The 17,903-nt window shown below is 44.2% G+C and overlaps 1 protein-coding gene across 1 annotated transcript in view; it reads right to left on the reverse strand.

Moving 5' to 3' along the window:
- The window catches only part of PLEKHA7 (pleckstrin homology domain containing A7), a 94,959-nt gene that overhangs the window by 50,513 nt on the left and 26,543 nt on the right, over positions 1 to 17,903 (reverse strand). Inside the window, exon 6 of the mRNA XM_030829765.1 lies at positions 13,619 to 13,794. Coding sequence (XP_030685625.1) covers positions 13,619 to 13,794 — 176 coding nt within the window. The remainder of the gene's footprint in view (positions 1 to 13,618; positions 13,795 to 17,903) is intronic.

Genomic DNA, 17,903 nt, shown 5'->3' on the forward strand with positions numbered 1-17,903 from the left:
CTCAAGCAATACTCCCACCTCAGCTTCCAGAAGTGCTGGGATTACAGGCATGAACCACTGTGCAAGGCCTATTTTCTTTATTATTTCTCACATCCAGGAAACTACCCATAGAGGATGTGCTGAGGCTACTTCGGAGATGATGAAGGCTCTGGCTGCCCTCTGGATCACACTCTGGCCAAGTCACTGAAGCTTTAGAATCTGGCATGCTGCTTTGGTTTCACTTGCTCTGGTATTTCCAAGTGTTTACTCCAATTGTGATACCCAGGTAATTATATCTCCTTGTTATTCACACCCCAAAGATAAAGAGTAGCTGGTCAGAAAAGCCAGATAGTGAAACAAATATGACACCTATGTGTATGACATTAGAATTGAGAGGAAATGAATGATTCTTCAACTCTGGGACCCAAAGATTGTGGGCACAATGTCTCAGTCCAACCAATTGTAATGTGGATTTTTCTTCCTTCTCTAACCATTCACCATGTATTTACCAAGCACCTATACAGCCCCCACTGGGACAGGCACCTGGGAGTATAAGAGAGTAGTAGAGAAAACAGCCTTTGCCTTCAAAGCCAGACAACCCTGAAGCCCAATTTAATTACGGTAACCACATTGAATACTGTTCCCATAAACACCTGACCCTCAAATCATGGAGTCTGTTAGTCTTCTCTAACCTTGGAGCTAATTTAACCATAATTCTTAGTCCTTACTAAGTATGTACATGAGAATATACACTCCCATATATATCAGTGCTTCCTGGAAATAAATTTGACAGAGGATGATAAATCATTTCCTTTAGATTAATACCAGCATTTATTACAAAACAAAGCTTTAGAGGGCAGCTAAGCGAATGGTAGTCAGCTTGCCACTGGGCAGTTTTCTAGCCCTGAAGACTTTGGGGTTATGAACAGCTCCTTATTCCCATGGCTCCCGGGACTTACATAAGATGCACCTTTGTCCCCAAAATGTTCACGCTCTGGCTGCAGGTAAGAAAGGTGAAAGTAATATTCCCTACTCCCCCACCTTACCAGACCTAAACATTTAACTTACTAAGTTACAGATTTTAAGGTCAAAATGTTTTTTGGTATTCTCCCTGTCTCCTTGCATTCCCACATGACCTCTCAAATTTGTGACACTTGTCACAAAACAGATCTGCAATGCTCAATTTAGCACAATGATGGGAAAGACTGAAGCACCCCTCAGTTGTCAATGACTGTATTACTCAGGCAGCTTGGCCATGCAAAGCATAGATGTTTAGCTAAGACAACACAAGCCTTTCCCAGATGGGCTGCTGTTCCCATGCAGGTCATTGCTATGATCATGAACACGTGAAACCAGTCACTGTTCAAAAACAGGAAATTCCTGACACTCAGTGGCCATTTTGGCCATATGTGTCACTTTTTGAAAATAACAGCGGGCACAGGTTTTAGAACCAGTTGGACCTAGATTCAAGAACTGGTTCCACCACATATAAGCTGTGTGACCTTGGGCAAGTGAGCTCTCTAGTCTCAAGTTCCTCATCTGTAAAATGGGATAACAGTGTCTCCTTGGGTTGTTGCGAGGATTAACGGTGCACAGAAACAGCATAGCACAGTGTCTGGCACACAGTATGCCCTCAAATACAAATGTCTTCACTACCCAAAGGTATTCCCTCCTCCTTTGCTCCAATTTTTTGAAAGTGGCAATGTACCCAGCAAAACACATTTCCCAACCTCCCTTGTAGCTGAGGATGATCATATAACATAGCTTTGGCCAATAAGATACAAGCATAAATTGCTAGCTGGAGTCCTCCAGGAAAGTCTTTACATGAAGGCAAGCTTAGCTAACCCTTCTCTTCTTCCTGCCTGGGATTTAGACTTTGCTGCATTGCAAAGTGATAAAAATAAGGATGCAAGTCACAGCTAAAAGCTGGGTAGAAGGTGATAAAGAGCCCATGTCTCTGATTGCATCACGGTGCTACTGTACCAACCTATTGACTATCCCTGGATTCCTGCTATGGGAGAAAACTAAAACCCAATTTGATTATGCCACCCTAAATTGGGTTGTTCTGTTTCTAGCAACCAAACATGACCCCTAACTGTTCAAGGGGCTACTCTTATCATCGACTGGGGTTGGGCCCCAGCATTTCTAGCATATCACAGAATGCTATTTGTCTGTTTAGAGCAAATTCTTATTTTCCCTTGCAAGTGGGAAGAGCACATACCTCAGACTGGCGATACTTCTCTCATTTCTTTTCTTCACAAGAACTTGAATGTTAACAGATCTCACCAAGCAACTATGCACTGATTATTATTTTATTCTGCCTCCAAATCATTTATCTCATCAGGCAATGAGGAATAATATTTCCTCTATCTTAATGCCAAATGCACACATACCCCACACACATTCAATCTCATTCAAAGACTGAGATGGGAAGAGCAATGACAGCTTGTAGGGGCTTGAACCTTAGTCCTGATGTCCAACACAGCCTTTCTGTTGTAATCCCACTGGAAGGATCCCTCCCCGCTTACCTTACCTAAATGACCAAACTAGGAGCCCAAGAACAAGAACCCAGGCCACTGGGAGTCTTGGAGAGTTGGATCTGACCCAGGGCCAGATGATAAAGTCCTGCCAAGGGAAACCAGCTCAGCCTGTGTTAACAGATCCTGGGTCCTGAGCACTGAACTGCAGTCTCAGGAATAGGGTGGGCTCAAAAGCCAGAACCCACTCTGGGCATAATCAATAGACTTGTACAAAACACTGAAGAGAAAGGAGCCCAAAGTATGTGGAGCACCCTAAGGCAGGCTCGCTCTTTTGAATGAGTTCCTAGCATTTGAGGAAGGAGATAGCCAGGGAGAAATGGAGAAGGGAGTTAGTTTCTTCTTTTCCCCAGAGTTAAATAGGGCAGCCCCCTTGGGATGGAGGGAGAATAGCCTGCTACTTTTCATGCTGTGCTTTGCCTAAATTAACAAGAGGGCTTGACAGCTTTGATGACACCCTCCACAATCCTTCAGGCCTCCCTCACACAGAGAAGAGTGAGGCTGCAGAATAAACAAAACAACCAGAATGCTAGGCTGAGGCTGCCTCCTGCCTCAGTAGAGCAGCTATTGGCGAAGTCCCTTTTAAAGTTGTAGGGATTGACAAACCAGACTAAGAAGAGGATAAAGCTATTCTAGGCCTGCCAGCCCTCCTCACTTTATTCATTCCTGCCTGGAGAATCCTTCTCTCTTTCTTCTAGCTGGGTAAGCCATGCCACCAGTCACAGCTCAACCTGAGCCACCCTGAAGCTCTAGCACATACCACGCTCACTTACTTTCCATCTCCCCAGGGAAACCTGGAGTCCCGGTCTGGGAGATACACTTTTTTAATGGCCAGGGCTTGGTTATTGTTACCATACGCTAGGCCCTACTGTGTGCTAGGAATCTGTCATGGATAACCTGTAATCGCTGTAACAATTCTGCAAGTTCGGGACTGAGCCCAGAGAGGCTGAGGGCACACACGACTACTGGATTACCTATAATAAATGGACTCTAATAAAGGATAGGAATCTGGCAGCGGCAGCCATCACTGACTGAGCACTTACTAAATGCAAAACTCTGAGCTAAGCACTTTACTACCTCTTCTTATCATCACACAAACCCACAGAGCTAGAGACATTTTTCTTTCATGAAAGGTAATAAAAGTGGCTGGGCATGGTGGCCCACATCTGTAATCCCAGCACTTTGGGAGGCCAAAGTGGGTGGATCACCTGAGCTCAGGAGTTCAAGACCAGCCTGGCCAACATGGCGAAACCCCGTTTCTATTAAAAATACAAAAAATATTAGCCAGGCATGGTGGCGGGCATCTGTAGTCCCAGCTGCTCAGGAAGCTGAGGCAGGAGGATCGCTTGAACCTGGGAGGTGGAGGTTGCAGTGAGCTGAGATCATGCCTTGCACTCCAGCCTGGGTGACAAGGCCAGACTCTCTCTCTCAAAAATAAAAAGGTAATGAAAGTGATGCTCAGAGATGTTAGCCAACTTACCTTAGATCATGAAACTAGTGACATAAGCAGGACTCAAACCTTATCTGATATGACTCCAAAGCCCTGTGCAAGGCTGAAAACATGTCTATAAATTACTTCTGCTGATGATCCAAAAGGCCAGTCCAGCCTCCGGGGCTGTCCAGCTACACTTTGCCCATGGTGATTAGAGTTTGGAAGGCCAAAGACTTAGCTCTTAAAGAGAGTGCAAATAACCCAAAATGTGTGGGCCACTTCTGAGCAGGCTGATCCCCCATGCACGAGTCCCAGGAGAGTGTTCCGATCACTCCCAGCCATCCCACATCCTCACTGGAACATCTTACAAGTAGAGGTTTCCCAGCTGTTTTGTTTATCTGTTCATCCATTCATCTACCTACCCACCTGGCCAGCCAAACATCCATGTACTTGGTGCAGATCATAATCTCAAAAGATACAATCCTGAACACCATAATCCCAAAAGGTCAAAATCCCTAAAGTCGAAAATCACAATCCCAAAAGATTAAAATCCAGAATGTTGAAATCCTCAAGGCCAGATGTGGTAATGGAGAAGCCAAATATCATTCCTTCTTCCTGTATTCCTTCCAGCACAATGGAAGAGATCAGTAAAACTGTTCCCTTGCAAAATAGCTATGGTAAGTGTACAGGGCTACTTAATGGTGAAGGACAAAAGTTTAAAAGCTAATTATCACTGGTGATGCAAAAGGGGAAGAGTGCTTAATTGCAACAGCTGAGCAAGAACCAGACTTTCAAATGGACAGCAAATACTACAACATTTCTATACTACAACCATTCTCCAAATGCAAGTGCAGCGAGTATTTTGAAAATCATAACAGTGAAAATGCAAGCAAAAAATACCAGAAATCTCCCCTGCCAAATTATTCAATCATGTGCAACGTCTGTCCCTTCACACATAGGGCCAATTTGCTATGTTATGTATTTCACCTTCACATTGTTTCCAATACTGGAGGTACAAATTGTATAAAGACTTTTAGAGCATTCTAATTTGTTTTATGCATCTTTTGCAAATTTGACTCCTTGAAAATGCATTATCACAAAGTTGACTTTGTGTGTAACCATTGTGTACTTTGTAAAACTGCTGAAACTTCCTCAAAAAATGAAGAAATGTCCTTTTTTTACACTTGCATTTGTGAAAGATAAAACTTCTTGAGATTTCAGCTCTTTGGATAACTGCATATGAAAATTTGTAGCCCAAACCCCCACGTATCTACGCATTAACTGAACACTTATTATATGCCAGGCACGGACAGATGAGACCTATGCAGTTCTCATTTTCAAGGAGCTTTAAGTCTGGTAGGGGTGACAATGAGAAAGCAGGTCAACATAACTTTAGCATGAAAGACCTATGAATAAGGAATGACAGTGTATTACCAACAGGGGCATCTGACACGCTGAATAGTCAGGGAAGGAGGAAATATCATTCATCTAGGCTAACCTGAGAGTGTTGGGGTTGCCCCGGTGCAGGTGAGAGGGCCCTGGTGCAGGTGAGAGGGCTGGTAAAGTGGGTGAGCAAAGCCCAGAGGGATCCTGGTTGCCTCAAGAGAAGGACCTCTATCCTCCCAGACCTCATCAGTCTATTCTCCCCTTGCTCACTTTGGTTCAGCCATGCTCTACACTCATTTGTACATGCCATCACCTCTGCCCAGAATACCCCTCCTCAAAGTTTTGTATATCTGACTTTCTTGTATCAATCAGGCCCCATCTCCCCAACATCCCCTTCTAGAATCCTTCCCTAACCACCCAAACAAAAGTGGCTACTCCCTTGCCCTATTCCTACCCTAACTCATCACTTGGTCTTACTGCCTTCATGTATAGATCATGATACAAATTGTCTTAATGATTTCTTGTTTTCCTGTTTATGGTCTGTCTTCCTGCCCCACCCCTCCAGAATGTAAGCAGCATGGCACCTTGCCTCTCTCTCTTTGAACACTGCTGTATTCTTAACATCTTTAACAGTGTTTGACCCACAATATGCCATATACATATATATATATGTATGTATGTATATGGCAGCACTTTGGGAGGCCAAGGTGGGTGGATCACCTGAGCTCAGGAGTTCCATATATATATATATATATATATATATATATATATATTTTTTTTTTTTTTGAGATGGAGTCTTGCTCTATCACCCAGGCTGGAGTGCAGTGGTGCGGTTTTGGCTCAATACAGCCTCCTCCTCCCGGGTTCAAGCGATTCTCCTGTCTCAGCCTCCTGAGTAGCTGGGATTACAGGCATGTGCCACCATGCTAATTTTTGTATTTTTAGTAGAGACAGCGTTTTGCCATGTTGACCAGGCTGGTCTCAAACCCCTGACTTCAAGTGATCTGCCTGCCCAGGCCTCCCAAAGTGCTGGGATTACAGGCATGAGACACCATGCCTGGCCATCCTTAATAGATATTTATAGAATAAAAGACTAAATGGATGAATGCATGAACAAATGTACCAATTCAAGTTGCTGAAAGAAGTTCAGCATGCCACAGAGAATGGGAAATGGCAAGAGATGAACCAAAGGTATCTGTAGGGACCAGGCCCGTGCAGGGTTTCCAGAGACTTACTAAGGAAATTGGACTTTATTCTAAAGGTGACTCTACTACAAGTTTCTTTAGTCCCAAGACAGGACTGCAGCTACTCCAGAGAACACAGAGGTTAGGAAATTGAGAAAAAGGATGAGTTGTTTTTTAATATGCCCTCCTGCCTGAGTCACTTCTCAGTTTTGTGAGCTGTAAATGCCAAATAACCTCCTTAGTTGGTGCTTTAGCTTATTAGAGAGGAAAAAAACATCCTTAGACAAGATAGAAAAGGCAGTATTATGGGGGAAGTCGGTAAGAGATTTCAAAAAGGTTGTTGAGAATCAAAAACCAGAGTCCACAGCATGGCCAGTAGAAGAATACGGACGTGAGGCAGAAGATGACTGGGGAGGGGGGCAGAGAGCAGGCCCTGCCAGTAGTGCAGGGTGTCCCTCACAGCACGTGGCGTGGCATCTCAAAAATACTGGAATTAATGTCTATCATGGAATTCTGAAGCCTGTGTAACAAACAAGAGAACAAAAGTCAGAGGTGCAGGCTAGGCACGGTGGCTCACGCCTGTAATCCTAACACTTTGGGAGGCTGAGGTAGGTGGATCACTTGAGCCCAGGAGTTCGAGGCCAGTCTGCACATCATGGTGAAACCTCATCTCTACAAAAAATACAAAAAATGAGCCAGGCACAGTGGCAAATGCCTGTAGTCCTAGCTATTCAGGAGGCTGAGGTGGGAGGTTCACTTGAGCCTGGGAGGCAGAGGTTGCAGTGAGCCAAGATCATGCCACTGCACTCCAGCCTGGGTGACAGAGTGAGACTTTGTCTCAAATAAAAAAGTCAGAGTTGCAGTGAGGACTCTTAGCTCTGCTCCTGGGCCAGAAGAATAGGAAGAGGCTGGGGGAAGTGGGAGCTGAAGACAAATAGGACTGAGGGATGGGGCTGTAGGGACCCTGAACTGTTGAACAACTCACACTGCTAGGAGATGAGTACATTCTGGCAGAGGAGAGAGTGCAGTTTGTTCATAGGAGACTCATCATTGAGATCTAGGAATTAATGATGAAACTGGAAGAGGGTAAAGAGAAAACAGCTGAAAATACTGTCAAAGCAAATCCTATGGAAGTTAATATAGCTGATATGGAGCACCTACTATGTCTCAGGCACTGGACTAAGTAAGCACTTGATACATTTGTTTCATTTAATCCTTGTAGCAAGCCTATGAACTAAGAAAAATCAAGGTTTCAAAAGCATGCATAATTTGCACAAGATGACACAGCTAGAAAGTAGTAGAGCAGGGATTTGAACCCAGGTCTATCCAATTTCAGACTAAGCACTGGGAGGAGATACTTAAGGCAAAAGAAATAGGTATAGTAGGAAGTGAGGGATAAATCAGCCAGCCTGGACATTGATTACTGATGCCCTCTTTACCATGTCCCAGGAAGCCATTTCTGCCCATAGTCCTCTGCCCATGGAGCCCTAACACTTCCTTGGGAACCCGCACCACCTCACTCTCAGTCTTCACAGCCTGGATAGGGCTCCACCCCTGGTTCTCAGAAGTGAAGCATGTGTTTCAGGCCTCTGCGATCAGCATGATGTTGTCCCTGGCCACGGAAGATGGTTGGGGACATAAATGTAAACTAAACCTGTCTAATCAGTATGAATCTCAGAGCTTCTGGACCAGACTCTGGCTCTTTCCTACTGGATTTTAACCTTGATGATACGAGTTTGGGACCACTGCAGCTATCTTGCCACCAGGCCCTAGATGTGCCAGGGACCTCCTCGTGGAGCTCAAGACTGAATTCAACACACAGGTGGGAAGAGCCCAGAGCCTGAGAATATGACTTCTAGTGATATTGTCTGAGCCTTGAACCCCATTGTTTCTAAAGCCAGATCTATCTTGGGCTTCTCAGTGACATGAACCAATAAATTCCCTCCTTTTAAAGGTAAATTTCTCTGTATTTTCTGTCATCTGCAGTCAAACAGTCCTAATACATACCACCACTAATAAAGGAAGCATCTGCCTGTATGAATAAAGAGAGAAACCTCTGGGTGAGAATAACAGGGAGCGAATAAAATGCTACTGTTGGGGCCACCCACTTACAGAGATGGAGCTTTTCCAAGGCAAAACACCAAACTGGAAGACAGGCAAGATTTAGTCTACCTGACGAATAATTTTAACCAACCAAATGTCTGAACATCTTATTCTGGAAAAATAGAACATTTAATAAGTCTGTATTTGCCTGGCTGGAAATTTCAGCTCTCAGAAACTTATGGAGAAATGCTATTATGTCTTTATTGTGACTCAGAAGCTGGAAAAACTTGTGTTTTTTATTTTGTTTTAGTTTCTTGAGCTTTTTTTTTTTGTTTTTTCTGTTTTTTGTTTTGTTTTTGAGACAAAGTCTCACTCTGTCACCCAGGCTGGAGTGCAATGGCATGATCTTGGCTCACTGAAACCTCTGCCTCCTGAGTTCAAGTGATTCTCCTGCCTCAGCCTTCTGAGTAGCTGGGATTACAGGAACCTGCCACCACACCCAGCTAATTTTTGTATTTTTAGTAGAGATGGAGTTTCACCATGTTGGCCAGTCTAGTCTCGAACTCCTGACCTCAAGTGGTCTGCCTGCTTTGGCCTCCCAAAGTGCTAGGATTACAGGCATGAGCCACTGCACCTGGCCTGTGTTTTTTATTTTTAAAGGGATGAAACCTTGGGCAAACATGATCATGGAGTTTTAAGAGTTTATTAAGAGCATAATAAGAATACATCTCAATGTCAGAGAAAAACTAGGGATGATACAATGGCCTGAGACTAGGGAAAGGGGAGGAACCCTTCCAACACCAAAATGTGATGCTAAAAAATACCCAAATCTCAGCTATCTAGATTAATCCTCAAGGGTTCTAGCCAGACATCATTTATCAATCATGCACTTTTTTCCTATAAAGTTCAATCTTGTTCTCAAATTCTCTCTCACCTAGCATCCTACTCAGCCACAATGAATTGAGCAAAGTTGGGACACCAGAAGAAACCCATTTTGCCATCTCTAGTGTAATAACACAGGGAACTCTTGAAGCTCAAATTATAAAAGGACATGTATAAGAAATGGAAGGTGGGGCACAAATCCATAGTGGAATGGGCCCACATGAACAATGGCAGAAAAAGTAAAGTCTAGAAGGAGCTGTTTGTTTATTTAAAGTAAAACAAAACAAAAACAAAATTTCTATTTATTAAAATAAATGGGGGTTTAAAAAAAAGAGATGTAGGTGTCTCTGCTTAGGGAAGATGAACCAACATAAACAGAGAAGGCAGAATTCTCCAGCTTCTGGGTTTAATTCCACATTTTCATTAAGAAGAATGATCTTCACCAGGAAAAAGGGAACAAACCTGGTTAAGAGAGCCTGAAAGTCCACGATGGGGAGGAAGAACAGGAAGCCCTACTCTCCTGTAGTTGAGCTCCAGGCCCAGCTATCGGTGGTGCCCCAGCGACATAAGGGAAGCTGGGCTTGAGAAACCTATTGGGTGATCTCTGAGGAATCAAAGGGAAGGGGGAAAAGACCAGAATATTAGAAACTGGCAAACAGCATTCTGATTTTCAAAGAAGAGGAAAAACAAATTCCATAGCCTATCAACAACCTCTGCAAGAGGCTAAGCAGCACTGTTAACCTGGCAGATTTCAGAGCACACAGGAAAGGCGGCAGCAAGAAAAGGCAAACAACTCAGTAGAAAAATGGGCAGAGGATAGGTACAGGCAATTCCCTTAATAGGAAACACACGTGCCCATTGAGCTGGGCATGGTGGCTGGTGACTGTCATCTCAGCTACTTGGGAGGCTGAGCCAGGAGGATTGCTTGAGGCAAGGAATTCAAGACCAGGCAGGGCAACATCGTAAGCCTCTGTCTCTAAAAAATGTTTTAAAATTAGCCAGCCAGGCATGATGTGGTGGCCCACAGCTGAGGTCCCAGCTACTAGGGAGGCTGACATGGGAGGACTGCTTGAGCCCAGGAGTTCGAGGCTGCAGTGAACTATGATCATACCACTGTACTCCAGCCAGGGTGACAGATCGAGACTCCGTGTCTTTAAAAAAAAAAAAAAAGTGGAAATAAATATAAAAGATCCTAACCATCATGGAAATACACATTAAGATAACCAGATACTATTTATGTATCAGACCAGTAAAATTACGACATAACATCAACTATTGGCAAAGATATGGGGAAATGACACACTCACTAGTGGAATACACAGCTTTCTTTTTTTTTTTTTTTGAGACAGAGTCTTGCTCTGTTGCCCAGGCTGGAGTGCAGTGGCGCGATCTCTGCTCACTGCAAGCTCTGCCTCCCGGGTTCACGCCATTCTCCTGCCTCAGCCTCCCGAGTAGCTGGGACTACAGGCACCCACCACCACACTCTGCTAATTTTTCATATTTTTAGTAGAGATGGGGTTTCACCATGTTAGCCAGGATGGTCTCGATCTCCTGACCTCGTGATCCACCCGCCTCGGCCTCCCAAAGTGCTGGGATTACAGGCGTGAGCCACCACGCCCGGCCACACAGCTTTCTTTAAAGGGCAGTTTGGTGGTATTGATTAAAATTAAAAATGTATTATACTTTTACCCAGCAATCTGAAAGACTCACACATGCAGAGGCTTTTGGAAGGTTAATACAAAAATTTTAAATACAGGTTTTAAAAATACACTACAGTACATCTACACTATGAAATACCATATGAGTAAAAATTAAATGTGATTCATATATACTGATAGTGAGTGATCCTTAAGATGTCATTATTCATGCTTTCAGAAAGCACAAAAGAAACCTATATATTTCTATAAGTCCATATACATATATAAATGCATAGAAAATAGTTTAAAAGCCAATTAACCAGATTATAGAGATTACCTTGGGAAGGTAATTTGGGATATCTTTGTCTTCAGTTTTTGCATTTTTATACCTAGAATGTTTTCATTTATTATATAGTTAAATATACATTTAATATATATTTAATAATTTGTATATACTTAATTATAAATATATACATATACACACACACACACATATATACATAGTCGGCCTTCTGTATCCAGGGTTTCATATCCATGGATTCAACCAACCACAAATTAAACATATTTAGAGGGGGGAAAAAAGGATGGTTGTGTCTGTACTGAACACACGCAGACTTATTTTCTTGTCATTATTTCCTAAACAATACAGTATAACAACTATTTACATAGCATTTACATTGTATTAGGTATTATATGTAATCTTGCAATCTAGAAATGATTTAAAGTATATGCGTAGGTTACATACAAACACACCATTTTATATAAGGGACTCTGAGTATTTTGGTATCTGTGGGGCTTCCTGGCACCAGTCCTCCATGGATACCAAGGAATGACTACATACATATACTGTAAGCATATATATATATATATATATATATTAAAAGAATGAAAAATAAAGACCAGGAAACAGTGACTGTTGGGGACTAGCCTGTGCACTAGGAGTAAGATGTGTCAAATCTACCCAGTTTCCTTCTCCTGGGGTGAGAAGGGAAATGCCAACCACGCTGTGAGCTGAGCCCCGCAGGCTACTGGCAAAGTCTTTCAGATCATTATTATGGAAACAATAGAAAAATGCAGGCTGGATGACAATGCTGGAAGCAGAGCCAAAATTGACTTAGTTACTGATTCAGGGCCCATGGGGAAGCTCCCAGGGCAGTCTTTGGTCCTGTCCTGTTCAACATCTTCATTCATTCATTCATTCATTGAATCTCTCACTCAGTCACTCACCAGACATTTGAGAGCTTACTATGTGTCAGATGTTGTGCATTTAGATATAAAGACAGGCCGGGCATGGTGGCTCATGCCTGTAATCCCAGCACTTTGGGAGACCAAGGTGGGTGGATCACTTGAAGTCAGGTGTTCAAGACCAGCCTGGCCAACATGGTGAAACCCCGTCTCTACTAAATATGAAAAATTAGCTGGGTGTGGTGGCAGGCACCTGTAATCCCAGCTACTCGGGAGGCTAAGGCAGGAGAATCGCTTGAACCCAGGAGGCAGAGGTTGCAGTGAGCCAAGATCATGCCATTGCACTCCAGCCTGGGCGACAAAAGCGAGACTCTGTCTCGAAACAAAACAAAACAAAACCAAGATATAAAAATGATATCTACTTTAAGCCTAGGATACTGAAAAGTAGACAGAAGGGGTAAACAAAAACAGTGTGAAAAATGCTCAGACTGAAGTGCTATGGGAGCTCCAGAAGGTAGGGCCTGACTATACCCTGGCCTCTTGATGGAGGTCACTATTTATAGCTATATTTATATTTCATGAGGTCTATACACTGCATGAAAGAGATCATAAAGCTAGGAAGTACCATGAATTCCGAAAACCACATATAGGTGAGGTGGAAAGATTCACAAGCTAAACATACCAGTGCAATCCATTTCCAGTCCCTAAAAAGTTCCACCCTTAGGTTACAAGAGAATACGCTTGAGTTTTGAGGCCTCATTGAAAGAACACTGTCAAAGAGCAAAGTGTCAGGATGGGAAGGAATGGGCCCAATGTGAGATGAAGGCCAGATAAAGGTATACCCAGACTTTTTCAGGGCCACTCTGATCTCTCTGAGCCCTCGACTCCACTCATATTCCTCTTGTTTTCTCTCAGGGAATCACCTACAGCCAACAAACTCAGGAATTTCAAGATCTCTGATTATATGCTTGGTTGAACTATTTCAGAGGGAGCAACCGGAAGATCACTCCCAGGTCAGCTCCCAGCAACATGGCAGTTAGTCTGTAGCAGATTTTCAGTTTGCAAGACCTTTCTTGCCTGTCCTCTCCCCACCTGGTGCCCCAAGGTTGTCCCTTCCACCATTCATAAGAAAAACCGAGAAGCCCACACATGCCAGTTTCCATGGCTGTGGATCCCAGGCAGTCATTTCACCCTTCCAGGCCTTAGTGTTTTTGTTTAATGAAGAAAGTTTATAAAGAGAGGGCAATGCTTAATACAAGTGAGTAAATGGAATCTCAGGCACCAAGAGGACCTATCTGGGTCCCAATCCTGGCGTAGGAGGTGCTGTGGCAGGGACCCTCCATCAGGACTAACCTCTTCAGTGACGATCGAGACAGCACCTGTGCAGCCTGGTTCATGGCCCTGACCCAAGCGTTCATGTCCTCCTGGGTGTCGGCACTGAAGTAGTAGGTCCTCATGCCTGACTGCTCGCCCTGAGAGCCTGCCGTGGAGCTGTTATAGATGAGTGCTCGCATCCCTGTGTGCACAGCCTGTAGCATGAAGACAGAATGCAGGTCAGAGGGAGGTTATCACACATTTCCTTTATAGGAGCAAAAGCAAGGAGGCACTATGGCCCTTCTAGACTAAAAGCCCAAGCACCACCCAACTTGTTTCCACACCTAGGAAACGTCATAGGCTAGATTTTTCTTTCTTAGTGCAGCCAGGCCCAGTGACAGCTGTCTGTTTCCCATAGTAAAAGCCCTGCAGCTGTAACTGTTTCCTATTTATCTTACTCCTGCTTTGGGGGTTGGGAGTGGGCACAAAGTCAAGGCTTATGTGAGAAACAGGCTTTTCAGAAAACCCTCATTTCATAGAGGCAGACTCTTGGGAACCCCTGTTTTGGTTTTGCTGAAGCCTGTGATTCCTGCTTTGGCTATAATCAGACAAGAATTGACTCAAAACTGGCTGCAACAGCAGGTGGCTTGATGTGGATGTCCACTGTGCTTCACTGCTTAGGCATGAAGTGTGATGTGTGCTCCTCAAAGAAGCTGCTGTTCTGTCTCTCCAAAAGAGGCACTACAGGATGTGAGGGCAATCTGGCTGAGACATCTGTCACCCCATTGATTGCCAGGGTTGATTCGGCTGATCTGGCTGGCTAGGCGGGTGTCCCCTTCCTCCCTCACTGCTCCATGTGTGTCCCTCCTGAAGCTGCACACCAGTCGAAGAGGAAGACCATCCCTGAGAGAGGAGGACCGGTCTTCGGTCAAGGGTATACTAGTAGCTGCAGGCCCCTGCTAGAACCTCCAAACAAGCTCTCAAAAGAGGCACTACAGAGGTGGACAGAGCTGAACAACAGTTAACTAAATATTCTTGCAAACCTACTGTGTCCTTCTGCCTCAAGGTGCTTTCACATGTAACCTTGCAAAAAAAAAAAATCTCAAAAAAAGGTACTCAGAATGACCACTGAAAAATGACTGGGAAGATTTGCAAATCAGAGACAACACCAGTTTTTCCCCTTGTGCTCTGATAAACCAGAGACCCATCTTTTAAATTTGCAAGGAACAATCTCACCAAATCTACATAAGAAAATGATGTGAAAAGAGGAAGATTTACTGAGTACCTACTGTGTGTCTCCTAGGTACTTCCACAACTTTAATCTCATTGTAATCCTAACAGCCTTGAGAGGTGGAGACAGAATCTCTGTTTTACAGATGTAGCAAACAAAGCTCTGAGATGTTAAGTAACTTTCCCAGATTTCCACACCTGATAACAGATTCTTCACAGCACTTACCATTACCTGATGCTATTTATTTTACATACTTGTTTATTACCTGCTTATCATCTGTCTCCTTCTTGTATAAATATAAGCTACATGAGAGTAGGAACTTTGCTATTTTGTTCACTACTATATCCCCAGGAACAGTACCTGGCACACAGTAGATGCTCAATAAACATTTGTTGAAAGAACAAAGAATTAGAGCCCAGGTCTGACTCCAAGTCCAGGCTTCTCTGTATATTGCTCCCAGGTTCTATCCAGAAGTGAGGGTGATTACACAGATAACTGGTTCGATACTCTGAATCCAGCATGAAAGGCAGACCCCATGCAAGGGCCAGGCAGAGAAAACAAAATGAGAACCAGTGAAAAACTAGACAACGACATGCATCTGGAATCACTAATGGTCACAGATGATAACCTCTCAAATGAACCTTCAGCATTTACTTCTCCTCCCTGCCCTCTTAAAATCCAGATCCAAAATGCATAGTAAATATGGGCCTGCTTCTGGCATTTATATATCTGAGTCCATCCGGCTCAGTGCCAAGGGAGTCTAGGCAAACCTGGCCTGCAGCCAAGAATCCCTATAGTGGCTGAAGCAAACCTGATATCCTTCCTTTGCGTATAAGCTATTATTCACTATCACAGGAAGGATTCCTTCTATTTTAAGCAAGGTGGAAATGTGCCAATAAGAACAGAATAAGGCCAGACACAGTGGCTCACACCTGTAATCCCAGCACTTTTGGAAGCCAAGGCGGGTGGATCACCTGAAGTTAGGAGTTCAAGACCAGCCTGGGCAACATATCAAAACCCTGTCTCTACTAAAAATAAAAAAAATAGCTGGGCATGGTGGCATATGCCTGTAATCTCAGCTACTCGGGAGGCTGAGGCATGAAAATTGCTTGGACCCAGGAGGTGGAGGTTGCAGTGAGTTGAGATTGAGCCATTGCACTCCAGCCTGGGTGATAGAGTGAGACTCTGTCTCAAAAAAAAAGAACAGAATAAGAAGGAACCTGTGCATGTCTTACTGAAAATCAGCAGAAATTCTTGGAAAATATCCCCTGGACCATGATCCCACAAGATCTCTGACACACTGTCCCAGCCTTTTGTGCCCAGCCATAGAGGGTTCTGGGACAGGTGCCTATCCCACTAGACACAAGCATAGGGAGCCCTCCAAGGTACATCCTGCTGTACAAAAAATTCATGGAGCCAGCCTTGTCCAGGAGATCAACATGGGACATGCCTCAAACATGCAGACATGGGTTTGCATGTCTATTTGCGAATGAGCCTTGAGAGTTACATCCACCATTACGAAGGAGTTACACATAGATTGCAAATATAACCCTGGTCACTAATCAAACCAGCAGGTGCTGTGCCCAGCTGCTTTTGACTCTGAAGAACAGATTCCAACTGCATTCTGCCTGTGTGAGGGCATATTCAATGGATTAACTGTGAAGGCAAGAAGTACAGGGAGTTTCCTTTTCATCTGGCCAAGTGACCCAAGTCCAAAGTGTCCTGAGCCTAGGACCCAGATGATGTGAATCTTCTCACTCCTGCCCTAGTCTCAACTCAGATGGTACTGTTTTCTCTGCTCTTTGCTTTCCAGTTAATATAATCCTATGAAGCAACTTTGCATAACTGAATAGAAAACAAGCTATGCCTAAAGGAAATCAGCATGTGAGTGAAGAAATTACCTCAAAGACATGATGCCCCTAGGATATGGTTGCTCTCCTGGCTGTTGGACCTCAGTTCTAGACAGCACTGGTGAAGGAGCCAGAATCCTCATGGTTCAAGCCCCCAACATCAGCCTTTAGAATAGAGAAACTCAGTGGAAAATAGAGGAGCACCCAAAAGGCCAGGGCCTATCAACTGGCTGGCTCATTCTGGAACTTGTTCAACAATAATGAATCATTTATTGAGTATTTACTATGTGAAAGGCACCCTACCAAAGTTGGAGGGACAGCCTTAAACAAGGCCATGACAGTTTATAGCCACATAGAAGAGAAATACTATGGACAAGTAACTACAGCTGTAGTAAGTGTGATCAAGAAGGTCAGGATGCTGTGAGGAAGATAACAGGGGAGCCCAGCTTGATCCCTGAGGAACTGACATTGCAGCTGCCTTCTACGTAGTAGGTTGCCATTTAAGTAATAGCAGGGAGGAGCTAGGTAGCACCCGATGAAGGACACGTGCACACAGTGTGTTCATCTTCAAGGATGAGGCCAGCATGACTGGCGCAGAGGAATGGAGGGGGAAACAGCATGAAGGGAGGCTGCCGAAGTTGGCAGGGCCAGACCACCAGGGCCTTGCAGATCATGTAGGGTTTTGTCTTCATGAAAGAGCAATGAGAAACTATTAAAGAGTGTTTTGTTTTGTTTTGATTTGTTTTGTTGTGTTGTTTTGCTTTGCTTTGTTTTGAGACAAGGTCTTGCTCTGTTGCCTAGGCTGGAGTGCAGTGGTACTATCTTTGCTCACTGCAACCTTCGCCTCCCTGGTTCAAGCAATCCTCCCACTCCAGCCTCCTGAGTAGCCTGAACTACAGGAGCACACCACCATGCCCGACTAATTTTTGTATTTTTTGTAGAGATGGGGTTTTGCCATGTTGCCCAGGCTGGTCTGGAACTCCTGGGCTCAAGTGATCCACCCACTTTGGCTTCCCAAAGTGCTGAAATTACAGGCATGAGCCACTGCGCCCAGCCTTATTAAAGGGTTTAAACTGGGGAATGATGTGCTCAGATTTTGTTTGGAAAGACCACTCTGGCTGCAGTACAGAGAAGAGGTTCAATTCAGCAGAAACAGGTGAGGGGGGATGGGTCAGGAGGCTACTACAGGAGCACAGGTGAGAGATGGTGGTGGAGGCAGAGAAGGGGAGGAGCAGACAGGGTC

The sequence above is a fragment of the Nomascus leucogenys genome, chromosome 15 (assembly GCF_006542625.1).
Source record: "Nomascus leucogenys isolate Asia chromosome 15, Asia_NLE_v1, whole genome shotgun sequence".
Lineage (NCBI taxonomy): Eukaryota > Metazoa > Chordata > Mammalia > Primates > Hylobatidae > Nomascus > Nomascus leucogenys.